At 43.9% G+C, this 19,696-nt stretch overlaps 1 protein-coding gene across 2 annotated transcripts in view; it reads left to right on the top strand.

Annotated features, from left to right (window-relative positions):
- The window catches only part of LOC126162976 (phospholipase B1, membrane-associated-like), a 368,462-nt gene that overhangs the window by 159,345 nt on the left and 189,421 nt on the right, over nucleotides 1–19,696 (top strand). For both annotated transcript variants that reach the window (XM_049919827.1, XM_049919836.1), the window contains exons 5-6: nucleotides 4,732–4,891; nucleotides 12,067–12,218. In XM_049919827.1, coding sequence (XP_049775784.1) covers nucleotides 4,732–4,891; nucleotides 12,067–12,218 — 312 coding nt within the window. The remainder of the gene's footprint in view (nucleotides 1–4,731; nucleotides 4,892–12,066; nucleotides 12,219–19,696) is intronic.

Here is a 19,696-nt window from a genome sequence, read left to right as displayed (position 1 = left end):
AACAAAACGACTATCCACGTTGGTGTGTAGAATATATGAGTTTGGCGATATACCATCTGACTTTCGGAAAAGCATCATCCACACAATTCCGAAGACGGCAAGAGCTGACAAGTGCGAGAATTATCGCACAATCAGCTTAACAGCTCATGCATCGAAGCTGCTTACAAGAATAATATACAGAAGAATGGAAAATAAAATTGAGAATGCGCTAGGTGACGATCAGTTTGGCTTTAGGAAAAGTAAAGGGACGAGAGAGGCAATTCTGACGTTACGGCTAATAATGGAAGCAAGGCTAAAGAAAAATCAAGACACTTTCATAGGATTTTTCGACCTGGAAAAAGCGTTCGACAATATAAAATGGTGCAAGCTGTTCGAGATTCTGAAAAAAGTTGGGGTAAGCTATAGGGAGAGACGGGTCATATACAGTATGTACAACAACCAAGAGGGAATAATAAGAGTGGACGATTAAGAACGAAGTGCTCGTATTAAGAAGGGTGTAAGACAAGGCTGTAGCCTTTCGCCCCTACTCTTCAATCTGTACATCGAGGAAGCAATGATGGAAATAAAAGAAAGGTTCAGGAGTGGAATTAAAATACAAGGTGAAAGGATATCAATGATACGATTCGCTGATGACATTGCTATCCTGAGTGAAAGTGAAGAAGAATTAAATGATCTGCTGAACGGAATGAACAGTCTAATGAGTACACAGTATGGTTTGAGAGTAAATCGGAGAAAGACGAAGGTAATGAGAAGTAGTAGAAATGAGAACAGCGAGAAACTTAACATCAGGATTGATGGTCACGAAGTCAATGAAATTAAGGAATTCTGCTACCTAGGCAGTAAAATAACCAATGACGGACGGAGCAAGGAGGACATCAAAAGCAGACTCGCTATGGCAAAAAAGGCATTTCTGGCCAAGAGAAGTCTACTAATATCAAATACCGGCCTTAATTTGAGGAAGAAATTTCTGAGGATGTACGTCTGCAGTACAGCATTGTATGGTAGTGAAACATGGACTGTAGGAAAACCGGAACAGAAGAGAATCGAAGCATTTGAGATGTGGTGCTATAGACGAATGTTGAAAATTAGGTGGACTGATAAGGTAAGGAATGAGGAGGTTCTACGCAGAATCGGAGAGGAAAGGAATATGTGGAAAACACTGATAAGGAGAAGAGACAGGATGATAGGACATCTGCTAAGGCATGAGGGAATGACTTCCATGGTACTAGAGGGAGCTGTAGAGGGCAAAAACTGTAGAGGAAGACAGAGATTGGAATACGTCAAGCAAATAATTGACGACGTAGGTTGCAAGTACTATTCTGAGATGAAGATGTTAGCACAGGAAAGGAATTCGTGGCGGGCCGCATCAAACCAGTCAGTAGATTGATGACAAAAAAAAAAAAGAAATGTATAAGATGTCCTGTAGTATGCGCCCATCCTGGGCTGACAAGATTTCACCAAACTAGCTGGAGCTACTAACCAGGCGAGCTGCATACTATCTGTCCTACTAATTGATGAGTGACTTTCAAGAATAAAACCTTAACAATTAAATTCTCTTAGCGGATATACACTCCTGGAAATGGAAAAAAGAACACATTGACACCGGTGTGTCAGACCCACCATACTTGCTCCGGACACTGCGAGAGGGCTGTACAAGCAATGATCACACGCACGGCACAGCGGACACACCAGGAACCGCGGTGTTGGCCGTCGAATGGCGCTAGCTGCGCAGCATTTGTGCACCGCCGCCGTCAGTGTCAGCCAGTTTGCCGTGGCATACGGAGCTCCATCGCAGTCTTTAACACTGGTAGCATGCCGCGACAGCGTGGACGTGAACCGTATGTGCAGTTGACGGACTTTGAGCGAGGGCGTATAGTGGACATGCGGGAGGCCGGGTGGACGTACCGCCGAATTGCTCAACACGTGGGGCGTGAGGTCTCCACAGTACATCGATGTTGTCGCCAGTGGTCGGCGGAAGGTGCACGTGCCCGTCGACCTGGGACCGGACCGCAGCGACGCACGGATGCACGCCAAGACCGTAGGATCCTACGCAGTGCCGTAGGGGACCGCACCGCCACTTCCCAGCAAATTAGGGACACTGTTGCTCCTGGGGTATCGGCGAGGACCATTAGCAACAGTCTCCATGAAGCTGGGCTACGGTCCCGCACACCGTTAGGCCGTCTTCCGCTCACGGCCCAACATCGTGCAGCCCGCCTCCAGTGGTGTCGCGACAGGCGTGAATGGAGGGACGAATGGAGACGTGTCGTCTTCAGCGATGAGAGTCGCTTCTGCCTTGGTGCCAATGATGGTCGTATGCGTGTTTGGCGCCGTGCAGGTGAGCGCCACAATCAGGACTGCATACGACCGAGGCACACAGGGCCAACACCCGGCATCATGGTGTGGGGAGCGATCTCCTACACTGGCCGTACACCACTGGTGATCGTTGAGGGGACACTGAATAGTGCACGGTACATCCAAACCGTCATCGAACCCATCGTTCTACCATTCCTAGACCGGCAAGGGAACTTGCTGTTCCAACAGGACAATGCACGTCCGCATGTATCCCGTGCCACCCAACGTGCTGTAGAAGGTGTAAGTCAACTACCCTGGCCAGCAAGATCTGCGGATCTGTCCCCCATTGAGCATGTTTGGGACTGGATGAAGCGTCGTCTCACGCGGTCTGCACGTCCAGCACGATCGCTGGTCCAACTGAGGCGCCAGGTGGAAATGGCATGGCAAGCCGTTCCACAGGACTACAGCCAGCATCTCTACGATCGTCTCCATGAGAGAATAGCAGCCTACATTGCTGCGAAAGGTGGATATACACTGTACTAGTGCCGACATTGTGCATGCTCTGTTGCCTGTGTCTATGTGCCTGTGGTTCTGTCAGTGTGATCATGTGATGTATCTGACCCCAGGAATGTGTCAATAAAGTTTCCCCTTCCTGGGACAATGAATTCACGGTGTTCTTATTTCAATTTCCAGGAGTGTAGATATATTACAAGCAAATCAAGAACATTAAGTGGCTCAGCCTATCACACTTCATGCAGAGCACCACTGTGTTATAAACAACACACATCGCATACATATGTCAGAGAGTGCTTATGCATGCCCTGCAGGCTATGAGGGGCGTAATCAATACAAAACGAGGCCTATAATCGCTGGAAAGGGTCAGCAAACATTATGTCTCTAACAAAAGTTGTTCGCTGTAACATGATATTTTACCCCTAGATCCTCCTAGATATTTGATTGAAGGACTTTGAAATAGCCTATATAAAGGATGTAACGGGTATAAATGCAGATCTTTTAATGTGTGGTACCTTAACATGTACACCCATCTTTTTTATGTTGAACAGTCTTCCCACAAAGACATTACTAACTTTACGACCTGATGTTTCCTGGACCCGTAGTAACTGCACGTCTAAATGGACTACACCTGTTAGTACAGATTAAGAGTTTTGCATCCATGCATCAGCGCTTGAACAGGCGACCTACTGCCCAGGGGAAAATAAGCATTAATGTTGCTCTTGCGACATATGCTTGCCGTTACTAACCAATCTAAAAACATATTACATGTAATAACTATAGTTATTAACCTGTTGCTCAGTAATGTGTCCCAAGACCCCAATGGAAATAGCCCCATTTTTAAGTAGGAACCCCCATTTTTATTACACATTCGTTGTCAACAAGGCACTATGCAAACTGGTGGGGCTCCAAAACGGTGTGGGCTGTGTTTACATGGAACGGACTTGGTCCCGTGACCCAACAGAACCTATCATTGACTGTAAATTGCATATTCGGCTTCATGGAGACCATTTGCAGCAATTCGTGGATTACGTGTTTCTAAACAATGATGTCTTGTCACCAGGCCCTGCGTTCTCGATTGATTTGAGGAACATTCTGGACAGTTGAAGCAAATGACCTGGCCACCCAGATCGCCCGACATTAGTGCCATCGATCATTTGTGGGACACCATCGAGAGGTCAGTTTGTGCACATAATCCTGCTCTGGGAACACTTTCGAAATTATGGACTGCTGTAGAGACAGCATGGCTAGATATTTCTGCATGAGACTTGAACGACTTGTTGAATACATGAAACGTGAGCTGCTGCGCTACAACGTTCGAAACGATAGCTGAAGTTATACCATGACTTTTGTAGCCTCAGCGTAATGCTTCGTGCTACGTCTGTCCCGCAGAAAGAGGGTGAAAGTTAAATGAGAGAGATGCGAGCTTATAAATAGGCAAAGGTGGTAAGTGACAGTAGTATGCTGTGGTTCACCATTACAAATTGTTTGCAGAGTATAGATGTAGATACAGTCGATCCTTAGGTCAGAATGAAATTTTCACTCTGCAGCAGAATGTGCGCTGATATGAAACTTACCTGACAAATTGTAACTGCGTGTTGGACCGGGACTCGAACTCGGGACCTTTGCCTTTTGCGGGCAAGTACTCTAATCTGCCAAGACAGTTTCGATCTTTAGGTCTTCTGTCGTCTCTTAGAAACAATGTCATCGACAAGTTTTTGTCCCCCCTTAACTTTAATTTCCTTTCCAAATTGTTCAATATTGAGTAATTGCTTATTGTAATTTTATGATGCACTTAGTTCGCAGAGTGCCCACGTGATCACAAAATGGGAGAAAGAGTGCAGAAAATCACAAGTATTGAGAAGAAATATATTTGAAGGATCCCCTGGAGCCCTGTGTGAGCTCTTGGTGTCGCTCTTGCCGCAGGTGGTGACGGTGTTCTTCGGCGCCAACGACCTGTGCTCTGCGCAGTGCTACAACCCGGCGCGCGCGGCCGCCCCGCACCACATCCGCCGTCTGAGGGACGCGCTCGACTACCTGCACCAGCACATGCCCAGGGCTTTTGTCAACCTCATCCCAGCCCTAGGTAGGATATCACCTCATTGCTCTCTCACACTGCCTGTATAGGACTCACTTAAAGTATGTTGTTATTTATTCATTTATTTACTAGCCTTGTACCGTGTATCGTTTCGCTAAGTATTTATTTCAGTCTTCCATTAAGCCATCTCCTCTACCACCAACCCTCCAGTCCCTGGCCATGTCACCCTGCCTCTCCCTCTTTCCATCTGCTCTTGCCCCCTCAGTCCATCTTTCCCATCGGTCCCTCTCTAAGTCCACTTCCTCCTTCTATCTCTTCCTAACCCCCCTATATCCTGCTCTCACTCTTAGTATTCTCCCCCACTCACTCTGTCCTCCTCCCCCTTCTCACTCTCAATCTCCTCCTCCCTCCACTCTCGCTGTCCATCTACTCCTTTCTCTGTCCATCTCTTCCTCTCCCATGTCCATCTCCCCCTACTCCCTTTCACATCTCCTCCTCTTCTCTTTCTCTGTCTATTTCCTCTTGCTCTGTCCATCTCATCTTTCCTTCCTCTGTCTATCTTCCGCTCTCTTCTCTGTACATCTCCTCCCTTTCCCTTTCTCTCATGCCCACCACCTTATCTCTCTGTCCATCTGCTCCTCCCCCCTATCTCCATCTCATTTCCCCTCTCTGTTTGCCCATCTCCTCCTCCCCACTCCTCTTTTCACGTTATCACCTCCACTCTAATTGTGTGTTGCTTGCTCTTAGCCCACAGTACTTATTTGGAGCTAGTAAGGAATATGTGCACCAAGTTTGGGTGAAATCGTTTCAGGGGTTTAGGAGAAGCTTTTTACCCATGGCTTTTCCCAAGTGCATACATCTCACATATTTTTCATACATATTTCACACATATTTGTAGTCCTGTTTCATTTGTATCCCTAGCAAGTGTCGAGCTGCAGTTTCGTTTTCACTCTCCTGGCATACGTGTCGTACAGTAATACAATTTTCCATATACATCCAGTGGTATATGCTGATACCTTCTGCGAAATATGTTGCGAATAGAATAAGTAAAAAAGAAGTAATAAAGTTAAAGGTTTTTCACGCAGCTCAATGCTTATGAATTCACATCTGCTGATCTATGTGTCGTAGAATGATATAATTTTGCATGTAAATCCAGTGGTATATGTAGATACTGCATGCAAAATTTGTTATAAACAGAGTCAGAAATAAAAACGGGATAAAACATAATGGTTGATGCTTACGTTTTACTGCAAGAACAGCGAAAGCGTAGTAAGCGATAAACCTTCTTCCTTTCGTTATCTTGTGGGGTGGTGTCATCGGGAAAGAGTTTCGGAAACGTTTGAAATTATGTGTAAGTTTGTTTTAAGTCACTAAGTACTCTCATTCTCAAATACTGGATGAACGTATTCGGGGTAACTTGCGCGCCTTGGGTTACATAAACATTGAACTGGATCTCACATAAGGGAATTCGGTTGGCTCTATAAGGAATCCGGACGGAGAAGGGGGAATGGCTGGGGGGGATCACTGGTTGTTGCCTGAGAAAGTCAGAGGCGCATAATCGGCTTTCATCCTCCGCGCATAATGGCCGCTTTCCACGCGGTGCACGAGAGTTGTGTCTTTAGCATACGTGTTGATTGTAGGTGACTGTAACTCAGGTGTGTATATTGTGGTCTCATGTTTGTGTTGTCTGACAGAAATAGAAGAGAGACGGTGAAACGCAGTGCACGCACATGGCCTACTCTCACAGAACGTCAACGGTCCGCCGGGCATACGTCCCTATCGTCCGTCGGGCTTCCAATAACAGTGTCACAATGTGTTCCACGAGATACGCATTGAGGAGAGGGAATTTAAACGAGGACTTGACCGTAACCTCCCCTCCTCTTTCCGTACAAATACTGGCAGTGAAATTTTCTTCCACCTCCAGCTATGAAATAGAGTACCTTCGCGTCGAACACAGGCTAGCAACTATTCCTTAGCTACTTCGGCTATGAATACGACCGAGAAATTATGTATTTCGGTCAGGCGGCAGTGTGTAGTACGGGTGAGAAGAAACGAAAATACTGAAGCAGATCACTGTGCACTGATGCTAACGACAGGATGTGATAGTCAGCTAGGTCTAAAGAGGACAGAAGAATATTGTTATTTAACCACAATATAATGTCGACGGATTCCAGTATCCGTCATTCTCAATTATTCAAAAACAGCCTTAATCGCATTATTATTATAACGCCAACCAGTTTCAACCCGACGTAGGGGTCGTCTTCTGGGCGTGTACACTGTGAAATCATAGATATCCGTCAGAAGGACTCCATTATACAACAGCTAAAATTACGTAAATTTAAAATATGTTACCCATTGGTCGACTGCTGGTGGTGTCACTCCTGTCTACATAACGGCAGAAAACTATGCAAGACTAACCCTTCGTATGGGCTTAAATAGCGTGCTGAGATCACGAGAATAGACGGCAACACCCCCAGCGGCGATCAACGGCATTTAATACAGTTTATTATATGTAATTAATAGTCACCTTGGTTTAACACAAATTTAAGTGATAGAGAAAGGAACCATTCCATTTAAAAAGAGTTATAACTATAGTGTTAATTATAAAATAATAACAATTGTTCCGTAGTTAACTCGTAAAATTCGTAAAAATATATTACATTATGTGTCATAATATAAAGTAAATCAGTTTGTGACACACAAAAACTGGTGTCGTCTTGTATTATGATATACCTATTCGCACATTTACGTAGAAAACATTTGAGTCAATTTACTAAAACGGTTATATGGAACGACTACAAAGCCCTCTACTCCTTGTGGTGAGGACGCCGTTGACAGGATTATAAAGCGTATATCAGGAGCCCCCATGAACCATGGACCTTGTCGTTGGTGGGGAGGCTTGCGTGCCTTAACGATACAGATAGCAGAACCATAGGTGCAACCACAGCGGAGGGGTATCTGTTGAGAGACCAGACAAACGTGTGGTTCCTGAAGCGGGGCAGCAGCCTTTTCAGTAGTTGCAGGGGCAACAGTCTGGATGATTGACTGATCTGGCCTTGTAACACTAACCAAAATGGCCTTGCTGTTCTGGTACTGCGAACGGCTGAAAGCAAGGGGAAACTACAGCCGTAATTTTCCCCGAGGGCATGCAGCTTTACTGTATATTAAATGATGATGGCGCCCTCTTGGGTAAAATATTCAGGAGGTAAAATAGTCCCCCATTCGGATCTACGGGCAGGTACTACTCAAGAGGACGTCGTTATCAGGAGAAAGAAAACTGGTGTTCTACGGATCGGAGCGTGGAATGTCAGATCCCTTAATCGGGCAGGGAGGATAGTAAATCTAAAAAGGGAAATGAATGGGTTGAAGTTAGATATAGTGGCAATTAATGAAGTTCGGTGGCGGGAGAAACAAGGCTTTTGGTCAGGTGAATACAAGGTTATAAACATAAAATCAAATAGGAGTAATGCAGGAGTAGGTTTAATAATGAATAAAAAAAATAGGAGTACGGGTAAGCTACTACAAACAGCATAGTGAACGCATTGTTGTGGCCAAGATAGACACGAAGCCCACGCCTACGACAGTAGTACAAGTCTATATGCCAACTAGCTCTGCAGATGATGAAGAAATTGATGAAATGTATGATGAGATAAAAGAAATTATTCAGGTAGTGAAGGGAGACGAAAATTTAATAGTCATGGGTGACTGGAATTCGAGAGTAGGAAAAGGGAGAGAAGGAAACATAGTAGGTGAATATGGATTGGGGGAGAGAGAAATGAAAGAGGAAGCCGCCTGGTAGAATTTTGTGCAGAACATAACTTAATCATAGCTAACACTTGGTTCAAGAATAATGAAAGAACCCGGGAGGTACTAAAAGGTATCAGATAGATTATATAATGGTAAGACAGAGATTTAGGAACCAGGTTTTAAACTGTAAGACATTTCCAGGGGGGTAGATGTGGACTCTGACCACATTCTATTGGTTGTGAACTGTAGATTAAAACTGAAGAAACTACAAAAAGATGGGAATTTGAGGAGATGGGATCTGGATAAACTGAAAGAACCAGAGGTTGTACAGAGTTTCAGGGAGAGCATAAGCGAACAATTGACAGGAATGGGGGAAAGAAATACAGTAGAAGAGGAATGGGTAGCTTTGAGGGATGAAATAGTGAAGGCAGCGGAGCATCAAATAGGTAAAAAGACGAGGGCTGGTAGAAACCCTTGGGTAACAGAAGAAATATTGAATTTAATTGATGAAAGGAGAAAATACAAAAATGCAGTAAATGAAGCAGGCAAAAAGGAATACAAACGTCTCAAAAATGATATCGACAGAAAGTGCAAAACGGCTAAGCAGGCATCGCTAGGGAACAAATGTAAGGATGTAGAGGCTTATCTCACTAGGGGTACGATAGATACTGCCTACAGGAAAATTAAAGATACCTTTGGAGAAAGGAGAACCACTTGCATGAATATCAAGAGCTTCGATGAAAACCCAGTTCTAAGCAAAGAAGGGAAAGCAGAAAGGTGGAAGGAGTATATAGAGGGTCTATACAAGGGCGATGTACTTGAGGACAATATTATGGAAATGGAAGAGGATGTAGATGAAGATGAAATAGGAGATATGATACTGCGTGAAGAGTTTGACAGAGCACTGAAAGACCTGAGTCGAAACAAGCCCCCGGTGTAGACAACATTCCATTAGAACTACTGACAGCCTTGGGAGGGCCAGTCCTGACAAAACTCTACCATCTGGTGAGCAAGATGTATGAGACTGGCGAAATACCCTCAGACTTCAAGAAGAATATAATAATTGCAATCCCAAAGAAAGCAGGTGTTGACAGATGTGAAAATTACTAATAAGTCACAGCTGCAAAATACTAACGCGAATTCTTTACAGACGAATGGAAAAACTGATAGAAGCCAACCTCGGGGAAGATCAATTTGGATTCCGTAGAAATGTTGGAACACGTGAGGCAATACTGACCCTACGACTTATCTTAGAACAAAGATTAAGGAAAGACAGACCTACGTTTCTAGCATTTGTAGACTTAAAGAAAGATTTTGACAGTGTTGATTGGAATACTCTCTTTCTAATTCTGAAGGTGGCAGGGGTAAAATACAGGGAGTGAAAGGCTATTTACAATTTGTACAGAAACCAGATGGCAGTTATAAGAGTCGAGGGGCATGAAAGGGAAGCATTGGTTGGGAAGGGAGTGAGACAGGGTTGTAGCCTATCCCCGATGCTATTCAATCAGTATATTGAGCAAGCAATAAAGGAAACAAAAGAAAAGTTCGGAGTAGGTATTAAAATCCATGGAGAAGAAATAAAAACTTTGAGGTTCGCCGATGACATTGTAATTCTGTCAGAGACAGCAAAGGCCTTGGAAGAGCAGTTGAACGGAATGGACAGTGTCTTGAAAAGAGGGTATAAGATGAACATCAACAAAAGCAAAACGAGGATAATAATGTAGTCGAATTACGTCGGGTGATGCTGAGGGGATTAGATTACAAAATGAGACACTTAAAGTAGTAAAGGAGTTTTGCTATTTGGGGAACAAAATAACTGATGATGGTCGAAGTAGAGAGGATATAAAATGTAGACTGGCAATGGGAAGGAAAGCGTTTCTGAAGAAGAAAAATTTGTTAACATCGAGTATAGATTCAAGTGTCAGGAAGTCGTTTCTGAGAGTATTTTTATGGAGTGTAGCCATGTTTGGAAGTGAAACGTGGACGATAAATAGTTAGACAAGAAGAGAATAGAAGCTTTCGAAATGTGGTGCTACAGAAGAATGCTGAAGATTAGATGGGTAGATCACATCACTAATGCGGAGGTATTGAATAGAATTGGGGAGAAGAGGAGCTTGTGGCACAACTTGACTAGAAGAAGGGATCGGTTGGTAGGACATGCTCTGAGACATCGATGGATCACCAACTTAGTATTGGAGGGCAGCGTGGAGGGTAAAAATCGAAAATCGTAGAGGGAGACCAAGAGATGAATACACTAAGCAGATTCAGAAGGATGTAGGCTGCAGTAGGTACTGGGAGATGAAGCAGCTTGCACAGGATAAAGTAGCATGGAGAGCTGCATCAAACCAGTCTCAGGACTGAAGACCACAACAACAACATCATGAGCCCTCTAGTCTGCGTAGCGAGGACGCCGTCGTCATGGTAGCAGCTGGTGTGTTCGTATGGTGTTATCTTTGCCCTGGCCACGGCGTCCGTTGCCGTGGTAGCGGTATGTCACGGCTCTTCATCCACAGAGAAGTTGTCACTTATTTGAGGTTATAGAAATATCGACAATCAAGGGTAACCTAAAAAATCTAAAGATAGGATGAAAGGGTACGACACGTTTGTAGTACCCATTAAAGGAATTTAAGTATTAAAATAATAAAACGAACATGTTTTCGAATAGCTCGAAAATTTTTTTATCGTGACTATTTGTCCATTCAGCATCGCAGTGGACTTCTAGTATGGGCCACTGACTTCTAGTATCAGCCGCACGCAGTTGACGTCAATACGTGTATGGGCTTGCAGATGACGTTGTTACAACGTTGAAACTAGTTGCCAATATAAAATCGACACCTTAAATACAGCTGGAGGAATTTCTTCATTTTTAATATATATGAATATTATTTCTCACAACTTGCTTCTATTTATAATCGACAATTAATCAACAATCGAAGGAATTTCCAAAGAAATAGTTCATATCACAAGACAAGAATGTGATCCAGGGATTGGAGAAGCATGAATACGAATTCCAGATGATGTCCTGGTCACCAAATCCATTCGATGTCCGTCCTATGGACACATATGATGTAATTTGTATCAGTGTTGACAATTACTGAGATCTTAATTCCTAAATTATTGGCGGGAAAGTAACTTCTTCGTTGCTCGAGGTGTGCGTTGATTATAGTAAATTTACAGTAAACCTGAAACAAATTATGTATAGAAGAATTGAATAACTGGTAGAAGCCGACGCCATAGAAGATCAGTTTGGGTTCCGGAGGAATGTAGGAACATGGGAGGTAATGCTGACCCTCATAGTTACCTTAGAAGATAAGTCAAGCATCGGTGCTTGGAGCAACGATCCGGATGAATCGAATCATATCCCCGCTATGGAACCTGCTAAGCAAATCTCTATTTGTATCAAAATATGGTGTCCCATTTGTTGGAGTCTCTGGTGTTTCGCCATTCATCAAAGTAAAATTCCTTTCTTGTTTCAGATGCGTCAGTTAGCGTGCGGGTGAAGCGCACGTTCATGTGCCGCATGATGCACCTGTTCTTCTGCCAGTGTGCGCACTTCGGACGCGCCCGCGACAAGATAGGCGCCATATCGCAGCTGGCGCAAGCCTACCAGCGCGCCGAGGAGGAACTGGTCAGTGACGGGGGCGGCTCCACACTTCCCTCATGGCGTTCGGCCACAATATTCTTCAATTCTCCTTCCTTGTCTCTACCATTGACTCCGTCTAGTGCGGAGTTCGTTTTGTCAGGATTTAGCAAATTTTATTTGGTTGATTACCTTCGTGGCCGGATGACCTTCCCGAAGTCACATTCGTCAATTTAAGCTAAGGCAGTGAAGTCGTTGGCGCCATTGTGTCTGTCAATCGTTTAACCTTTGTTCTGTGTGTGGTCGTATTTGAACTGTCTGTGTGTTGTACTCCGTGAGGCGGAATTTGGAGACCAGCCCTGCATTTGCCTAACCAAAAAAAAATGGTTCAAATGGCTCTGAGCACTATGCGACTTAAATTCTGAGGTCATCAGTCGCCTATAACTTAGAACCAATTAAACCTAACTAACCTAAGGACATCATACACATCCATGCCCGAGGCAGGATTCGAACCTGCGACCGTAGCGGTCGCTCGCTTCCAGACTGTAGCGCCTAGAACCGCACGGCCACTCCGGCCGGCTTTGCCTAACCTAGCGCGAAAAAACGCCTAAAAACCACACTCAGGCTGGCTACTGTTACCAGTCCACGGCCAGATCGTACACTCACATTATTGTTATCTTATATCCATAGAAAATTCATGAGCTCTGTCACCAACCCTAACAGTCAATTGGAAATGACTTCTCAGATTTTCATTTATTACAAATGCATTCATTTCATCTGTAAAGATCAGTAAGACAACATTGAAATATATCCAGTATGTAATCAGCACATAATAATAATAATGATAATAATAACTGTTGGATGTGAGGTCCATCAGTTATGCAAAACACCGTCCTTTCTCAGAACCCAAACATGTTTCGGCACCACTGTGTCATCATCAGTGGGTTTTCGTTTTTATTTATTCTGCAATATGAACATTTTGTTAAATGATTATAAATTTTTGTGCATTTTTAGTTTAAGCAACAGATCGTTTCTTTTTGTAAATGCCTTTACATTTGGCGTGCATGAATTTTCTGGATCACTTGTGTGTTTATTACTACAGGTAGCTTGTCATCTGCAACGAAACGATGTTGATGAGAAAGTCTTTTGCTGGGAGTTAACCTATCTTCTAAAATGTAATTTAGTATGTCGCGATGTTTTCACGCCTATATTCGTTTTTACTTAAGTTTTCGTGTGGCAAGCACTTCCATTCTCCGCATCATGCTGAGGTGTTGTGGTGCACACGTAACTATAAGAAGCATTTTCCACAAATAACGTAGTTAAACACTTTTCACCTCACCAAAACACAGTGTTATTGTGGTTTGTTGTGTGTCCCGGACCAGTCAGTGTTCATTTGTTCACCAAAGAGTTCGGCGCCAAATTTGAATTTTGTTTGCATTTTTTCTTTGTGTACAAGTACAAGTAAAAACAGCACAAACAGATAAAGTTAACACACACACACAAGATATTCCTTGAGGGCACAGATACCACCAAACGGTACGTGAAGGTTTTGGCATATGATTTCGGCAATATGTGGTTGATGCAAGACGGAGCTCGACCCCATCGAAGGAGGTGAATGTTTGATGTCCTGTAGGACACTTTGGGGCACGTATTCTGGCTCTGGGACCACTTGAATGGGCCTCGATCGGTCGCCATATTCTACGGCCCTGAAAATATGCGTCTCCTTTTTGTGGGGTTATATTATAGACAAGGTGTACGGCAATAAGCCCATAACCATTGCTGAGTTGGAAACAGCCATTCTGGAGTTCATCGACAGCATCGATTTTCCGACCCTTCAGCGAGTCATGCAGAATTTCGCTATTCGTCTGCGCCGCATCATCGCCAATGATGGCAGGCATATCGAATATTTTACAATCTAAATCCGAATATCTGTAGGGACTTTTACAGGTTGAATAAAGTGTGTACACGCCGTAATTTGTAACTAATTTTTCGTTTTTTTCCCATACAGTTCAATAATCGTCACACTGTATGTCACATCCAGCTGAAGTTTCAGTTATCTCTGGATAAGGAAAAGCGTGGGGTTATCCACATGCGCACTAAAAGAAATACGTCATATTTCGATTACATGATAAACCACACAAAAGTAAACGCTGCCAATTCAGCTAGACGCGTAGGAAGTACAATTACGAGCAACTTCAATTAGAACGCTCACATGTTGTGGATAAGTCGAACCAAAGACTGTTTTATTGGCAGAAAGCTTAGGAGATGTACCAGGTGTATTACAGAGACGCTTGTCCGTCCTTTTCTGTAGTGTTGCTGTGCTGTGTGGTATGGTATGGTATGCAGACAGCATTGGCAAAGACGGGCAGCTTGTTTTATATTATCATGAAATAGGGGGTAACGTATGTGATCTAGGAGTCGCTTTAGCAATCTTTAAAACAAAGGATTTTTCGTTCCGGCGAAATTTTTTCACGAAATTTCAGTCGCCAACTTTCTTCTCTGAATATAAAAACATTTTACTGTCGCCACCTACATCTGGAGAAATGACGATCGTAATAAAATGAGAGAAACCAGAGCTCGTACGGAAAGATTTCAGTTTTCATTTTTCATATATTCTGTTAGAGAGTGGAATTGTAGAGAAATAGTCTGAAGGTGGTTCTAAGAACACTGTGCCAGGAACTTAGTTGAAGAGCCGTAGTAGATGTTGATGAAGCAACTCAGTGATGATTATATTCTGTAGATCTGCCACATCGCAACGTTGACTGATACGTCTCACTATCTATTCCTAGTTGTTCCACACCCTTTGTAGGCGTTTAAGATTAATTTAGCGCACCAGTCAGGGTGTGACAAGGTGCGTGAGTAAACGTCAACTTGCAGCTCTGTGAATACTTCTGTTTTCTTAAAACATTGTAGTGTCCACAACTAGGTGACAAAAGTCCTGAGATAGGTATGTACATATAATGGTACAAAGACCTAAATCGGCAGGGCATTAATGGAACTGTCAATTAGAAAAGGTTTCCGACTTGATTACAACCGTACGACGGAAATTAACAGACTTTGAACGCAGAATGGCAGCTGGAGCTAGACATATGGGACATTACATTCCGGAAATCAATATTGAGATCCACAGTGTCAAGACTATGCAGAGAATACCGAATTTCTGGCATTACCTCTCGCCTCGGATAATGCAGCGGCCGACGGTTTCACTTAACGACCGAGAGCAGCAGCGTATGAATAGAGGTGTCAGTGCTAACAGACAGGCAACACTGCGTGAAATAACGGCAATGGGATGTACGAAGAACGCATCCGTTAGGACAGTGCTGCGAAATTTTGCGTTAATGGGCTGTGGCAGCAGACGACCGAAGCGAGAGCCTTTTCTAACAGCACGACATCGCTTGCAACGCCTCTCCTGGACTCGGAACATATCGGTTGGATCCTATACGACTAGAAAACCGTCATCTGGTCAGATAACACCCCGTTTCAGTTGGTAAGAGTTGATAGTGGACTTCGTGATTGATGAAGAAACAACGAAGCCATGGACCCTCGCCAACAAGGCACTGTGCAAGCTGGTGGTGGCTCCAAAATGGTATAGGCTGTGCTTACATGACATGCACTAGGTCCTCTGGTCACACTGAATGGATCATTGACTGGAAATAGGTATGTTCGGCTACTTGTAGAGCATTTGCAGCCACTCATGGACTTCATGTTTGCATTTCGTTTGATGAACTTTCTGGGCAATTTAAACGAATGATTTAACTACCCAGATCTCTCGACCTGGATCCCATCGAACATTTGTGGAACATAATGGACAGGTCAGTTCGTACTCTTAATCCTGCACCGGCAACACTTTCTCAATTATGGACAGCTTAAGAGGCAGCGTGGCTCCATATTTCTGCAAGAAACTTCCAATGCTGCAGGAGACTTCCAACGACTTTTAGAGTCCACGCCACGTCGAGTTGCTACGCTATGACGGACAAACGGAGGGGCGACGCGATAGCAGACGGTAACCCTTAAATTTTGTCACCTCAGCGGCTTTAAAATCTGTAATAAAGTCACCGACCATTTTAAAATAAACTACCTGTTTCATGTTCACGGTAAACTGAATGAGTGGGCCCTTTTCTTCGTACAAGAAAAACCCGCACAACAGCACAGAGTCATTTCCAGTCTCAACTACTGTTTCCACAGAATGGAGGGCCAACAACTCACTGGGTAGTCAGTGCTCTCCATGTATTATATCATTTGAAAGACGTGGAAATGTACGCTGATAAGCCAAAACATTTTGATCACTGCCAACCGCGACGTTATATGCCGCTTGTCGACGTTGCGGGCACGTGACGAGGGAGCAAAAGTTGAAAGTTATTTGGTTTACTCAATCGTTAGTTCGTTGTATTAAATTTTTTGCCTGCTCTTTACTCAAAACTGGATGTACTGCCCTCTGTTATAAAAAGTTTGAACTGAAATTACTATTACGAACAGCATGTTTCAGTGCACACTTTTACATAAAGACAAAGCTAGCTGCCGTTCACGGTGCAGACACTTACATCAAACTGTTACTCAAAAACCACTACCAAAATCGAAGTGTGCATTGTCCAAAAAAAAATTGAAACACTGAAATTACGTAGCAACATAATGACACACACACTGTTCACTGGCCCATTAAAAATTTGAATTACACAGAAAATGCTAAGAACTTGCGAAATGGAAACGTGAGATGAGAGACGAAAGAACCACCAAAATATGAAAAGAACCTCACGTGAAAAATTACATCATGAAGAAATTGCGCCAGCTAAAATATACTGAAGTAAAACTAAACTACTTGGAGAAAGATCGGGAAGATTTTCTCATGCCAAAAAAACTTGTTACCGGTACTTGAAATGAAAATGCTAATTCATTCATTACAATGACAATGGTGCATTTTAAACTCTTATCTCACAAGAACATAAAACTCACAGAAAACCAAAAACTGAACTTTCTTTACAAAAGCCTTATAACGCAACGGTTTTACGAGTATGCAGATTGAAATGAGCTGAAGTGACCCAAGCTGAGGTGAGGAGATGGACTGTTCTGTCGCAAGAATTGCTGACATTATCAGTACACGCCAGCAAAAAAGTATTACCTTAAAAACATACCCCTAATGGAAATTCATTCTGTTCGATAAATGATGCGTCTGTAAATCCTTCCATCAGATTAATAATTTCTAACAATTCTGTTCAGGCAAATCCTTCTCCAATATGTATTACACTAAAAGTTCTGCCAGATTACTCCACGTCCAACACTGGACTACTCTCCACTCCACAAATGAGCCAAAGATACACAAGTTCAGAGATACAACTGTCACTGCCGCAAGTCGACTATTCCACAGATGTCACACTGATTTTCTCTCGTAATATGAAATTCCACTCGTTCTGAAACTATACGCAAAGAAATGTCCTGTCCACTTCCATATGCCCACCTTTCGAAGTAAGTAAGCGGAGCAGACACTGATGGGAGATCACCCTAGCGAACATCTGGGTTGCAAATAAGGAAATCCGTTGAGATAAGCGACTTGGACAAAGCGCAAATTATTGTTACGCAGAGACTGTGAACGAATATCTCGAAAACGGCGAATCTGGACGAATGTTCACTTGCTACTGTCGTGAGCGTCTACGGAAAGAGGCAGAAGGACAGTGAAACTACCACCAGGTGCTAAACGGACGTCCAAGACCCTTCAGAGAACATAGAATTTGGAGGTTTGACTGCTCTGTCAAATAGGATAGACGGTGATCTGTGGCATCTTTGCCGAAAGAGCAGAATGCTGGTGCACGCACAGATGTTTCGGAGCACACCGTTCACAGTACATGGTTGTCCGCCCCCGGTAGCTGAGTGGTCGGCACTACAGAATGTCAATCATAAGGGCCCAGGTTCGATTCCCGGCTGGGTCGGAGATTTTCTCCGCTCAGGAACTTGGTGTTGTGTTGTCCTAATCGTTATCATTTCATCCCCATCGACGCGCAAGTCGCCGAAGTGGCGTCAAATCGAAAGACTGGCACCCGGCGAACGGTCTACCCGACGGCTAGCCCTAGTCACAGGACATTTATTTACATTTAGTACACGGTTGAACATGGAGTTCCACAGCAAACCACCCCTACGTGTTCACATCTTGGCCGAGTGACATCGTCAGCTACGATTCCAGTGGCCACGGGACCATCGGGATTCGACCGTCGATCAGTGGAAGCGTGTCAGCTCTTCGGCTGAATCACATTTTTGCTACACTAGGTCTCTGGTCGTCCCCACAAACGCCGTCATCGAGGTGAACAGCAGTTCGAAACGTGCAGCGAGCCACATACGCAGGTTGGCGGGAGCAGTATTATGTTATGACAGACACTCCTGCTCTTGCATGGGACCTGTGGTAATAATCTAAGACACGCTGACAGCTGCGTACCACCTGCATCCATTCATGCTTGATGTCTTCCCCGACGGCGATGTCTTCCTTCATCAGTATAATTGTCCGCGTGTCGGAGCCAGAACCGTGATACAGTGATTTGAGGAGCATTATACTGAACTCACTTTGATGTCTCAGTGACCAAATTCTGGGTCGCTATCGGGTGCCATCAGCACGTACGCAAATCGGCGGCCTGGTGTTTACGTGAATTAGATGACTTGTGAGTAGACATCTAATGCCACATACTTCCACAAACTGTCGGATCCCTGATACGTAGAATAATTGATGTATTTCGGACAAACAGGCCGTTAACCAGATGGCCATAATGTGTTGGCTCATTAATGTATGTGTTGTTGTTAGCAACAGCCTTTTACAGTGTAGGCGACTCCAGATGTTCATAGTAAGCATTTCACTTCGAACTGTTCCCTCGGAAAATGGTTCACTGAGAAGTAATTTCTGAAACCTGTTGTCATTGACAAGGCGCAAACTCGTTTTCGGCCTCTGTCACTTGTTACAGCAATTGTTGTTATAAATTGTTAATGGCTGCTATTGATATTCCATTCCACTCACAAACAAAGATTCGACAGCAAAGTTCACCACTTTCCATTAATAAATGAATCATAAAAGCCAGCCGATGCCTCATAACGAAAAGAATCATGAGAATCAACTGGGCCCACGATACACGGAGTGAATCATGACTGATTAATAACCGATTTCCGTTCCGTCAGAGTTTACCTAAAACGATACTGAAATCATCACTCCTGACGATTCCACACTGCTCTTACCGACGGAGTTTGATCATCATAGAGGATCCCAACCAAACATCACTATTTAGTTGGTCACGGATCAGCAACTGATTGTTGTGTCTCACCTCGTCCGCGACCTAGAAGTTCTCTCCAAATCGAAACTGCATCACACCGAGCGAGGTAGCGCAGTGGTTCGCACACTGGACTCGCATTCGGCAGGACGACGGCTCAAACCCGCGTTCTGCCATCTTTTCTGCGTACAGAGAGCGACAAACGTAAGTGGGGACGCACTAACCAACCACAAGGACGCTTTTCTCCGTAAAAACAGTCGTTTCCAGCAAGCACAGAAACATTTCAAA

The sequence above is a fragment of the Schistocerca cancellata genome, chromosome 1 (assembly GCF_023864275.1).
Source record: "Schistocerca cancellata isolate TAMUIC-IGC-003103 chromosome 1, iqSchCanc2.1, whole genome shotgun sequence".
NCBI lineage: Eukaryota > Metazoa > Arthropoda > Insecta > Orthoptera > Acrididae > Schistocerca > Schistocerca cancellata.
The sequence above is the reverse complement of the archived record's forward strand: the minus strand, read 5'-3'. Positions and strand labels throughout refer to the sequence as shown.